Raw genomic sequence first — 1,589 nt, forward strand, 5'->3', positions numbered from 1 at the left:
CGACACGCATTGACAAAAATTGTCAATACAGATAGAATTTTTAATAGTACAATCCATGTATGAAGCACATAGCCCGCCGATATTCTGAGAACAAATTGTTTCCGTCTGTTGATAATAATTGTTTCTACAAATACAGCCATCAAACGCAGAACATTTAGAGTTTTGTATTTTACCGCAATCTTCATCGAATTTACACTTATAATTCAAACGCGCTAATCAAGGAATATTAAATATCAATTTAGAATTTATATAAATCTTAAAATAAAGGTCATACTTGGTAAGCATAGATTGTTGGCTTGCGCAGCATATTCTGGCTTGCATCGACACTTATTGTTCACACAGGCCGAGAAATCGATGTGACAGTGTTTATTCTCAGTACAATGCTCGTTTAATAGTGGGACGCACTTGGTATTCAATACAATATAATTTGGTGGACAAAAACATTTACCACCATCTGTACAGGAAAAAAATTGAGCTTCTTGGCACACTTCGTCTCCCGGATTACATTTCCAGTTAAAATAAGCTTCAACGAAATGTCAATAACAACTTATACAATTTTTTACTCGTTTTTAAATGATACAAACATTGATAGAATAATTCCTTACTTGGTGCACAGCGCTCATAAGATTGTGGTACAAAATCTTTTTCACATTCGCAAATGTGATTAACACAAACAGAATTTTCAGGAAAACAGTCTTCAGTTTTCTGACAAGACGATCCTATTAATGGCCGACACGAAAGGCCAATTTTAATGTAATTCTTTTCGCACACACATTTGTTGTCTTCAGAACATCTTGTGTGATTTTGAAATTCGCAGTCTCTATCAAATCCGCAAATGTTTCCTACAACTATTTTTAAATTATACTTACAAAAGAATAATGTGTTATTTATCTTAAAATCAATTATACTCACCTTGCTGACATTTATTATTGATTCTTTCAAATCCATCATAGCATAGACACATTTGCAGTCTTATCGAAGATTTTCTCAGCCTTTCTTCTTTGCATATAAGATTTTCTTCACAGCACGGTTGTAAATTGTGTAAGTTACACTAAAAAATAATCACGTAAATCGAATCAAAAATTATATTTAAAATAAGTAAAACTCTTTATCTTACAGATTCTCCAAAGCTTGCACAATCATTGTATTTTGTTTTGCCAATTGCTGAACCAGTGAGCTGAATAATTATACTCCATGCAACGCTTAAAACAAAAAATTGAACTTTTACCATCGTGTTTCTTATAAACAACTGAAATGAAACAATTCACTATTTTAAAATAGAAGAATCAGTTTCTTAATTAAAAATATAATAATCATAATCTTATCTTGAATTTTAAAACTGCATTTAACGATATTTATACCAATAATATCAATTTTGATATCCTCTTCGAAATGTTTTTTTTATATAGATTAATTGCTTCACTTATTTTTTTTTTTAGGAAAAAACAACTTACTGTGATATTTGTAGAGGAAAGTTAATTGAAAATAAAAAAGAATTATTTCGAATTACAAAAAGAATTTCGACATCTGAACACAAATATTTTTTAACTTACCACTTAAGAAATTGAAGATTTAAAAAAATTATTGTG

The 1,589-nt window shown here is 29.7% G+C and overlaps 1 protein-coding gene across 1 annotated transcript; it reads right to left on the bottom strand.

The window, feature by feature from the left end:
- Positions 1-241: 241 nt before the first annotated feature.
- On the bottom strand, positions 242-948 carry LOC123261468 (prion-like-(Q/N-rich) domain-bearing protein 25). The gene is made up of 3 exons (XM_044723060.1): positions 913-948; positions 606-864; positions 242-523 (listed from the first exon to the last, which is right to left on the bottom strand). The coding sequence occupies exons 1-3, from the start codon at positions 946-948 to the stop codon at positions 246-248; spliced, it is 573 nt and encodes a 190-aa protein (XP_044578995.1). The 3' UTR covers positions 242-245.
- Positions 949-1,589: the final 641 nt, after the last annotated feature.

This window comes from Cotesia glomerata, linkage group LG3 (assembly GCF_020080835.1).
Source record: "Cotesia glomerata isolate CgM1 linkage group LG3, MPM_Cglom_v2.3, whole genome shotgun sequence".
In the NCBI taxonomy this organism is placed as follows: domain Eukaryota; kingdom Metazoa; phylum Arthropoda; class Insecta; order Hymenoptera; family Braconidae; genus Cotesia; species Cotesia glomerata.

Bases quoted from the DNA above. Each gene is read 5' to 3' on its own strand.
- LOC123261468 (XM_044723060.1), bottom strand. From the start codon at position 948: ATGGATTTGAAAGAATCAATAATAAATGTCAGCAAG. The intron at 865-912 runs GTGAGTATAATT...TTCTTTTGTAAG, and splicing joins CAATAATAAATGTCAGCAAG to TATAATTTAAAAATAGTTGT. The intron at 524-605 runs GTAAGGAATTAT...ATTTCGTTGAAG, and splicing joins TTATGAGCGCTGTGCACCAA to CTTATTTTAACTGGAAATGT.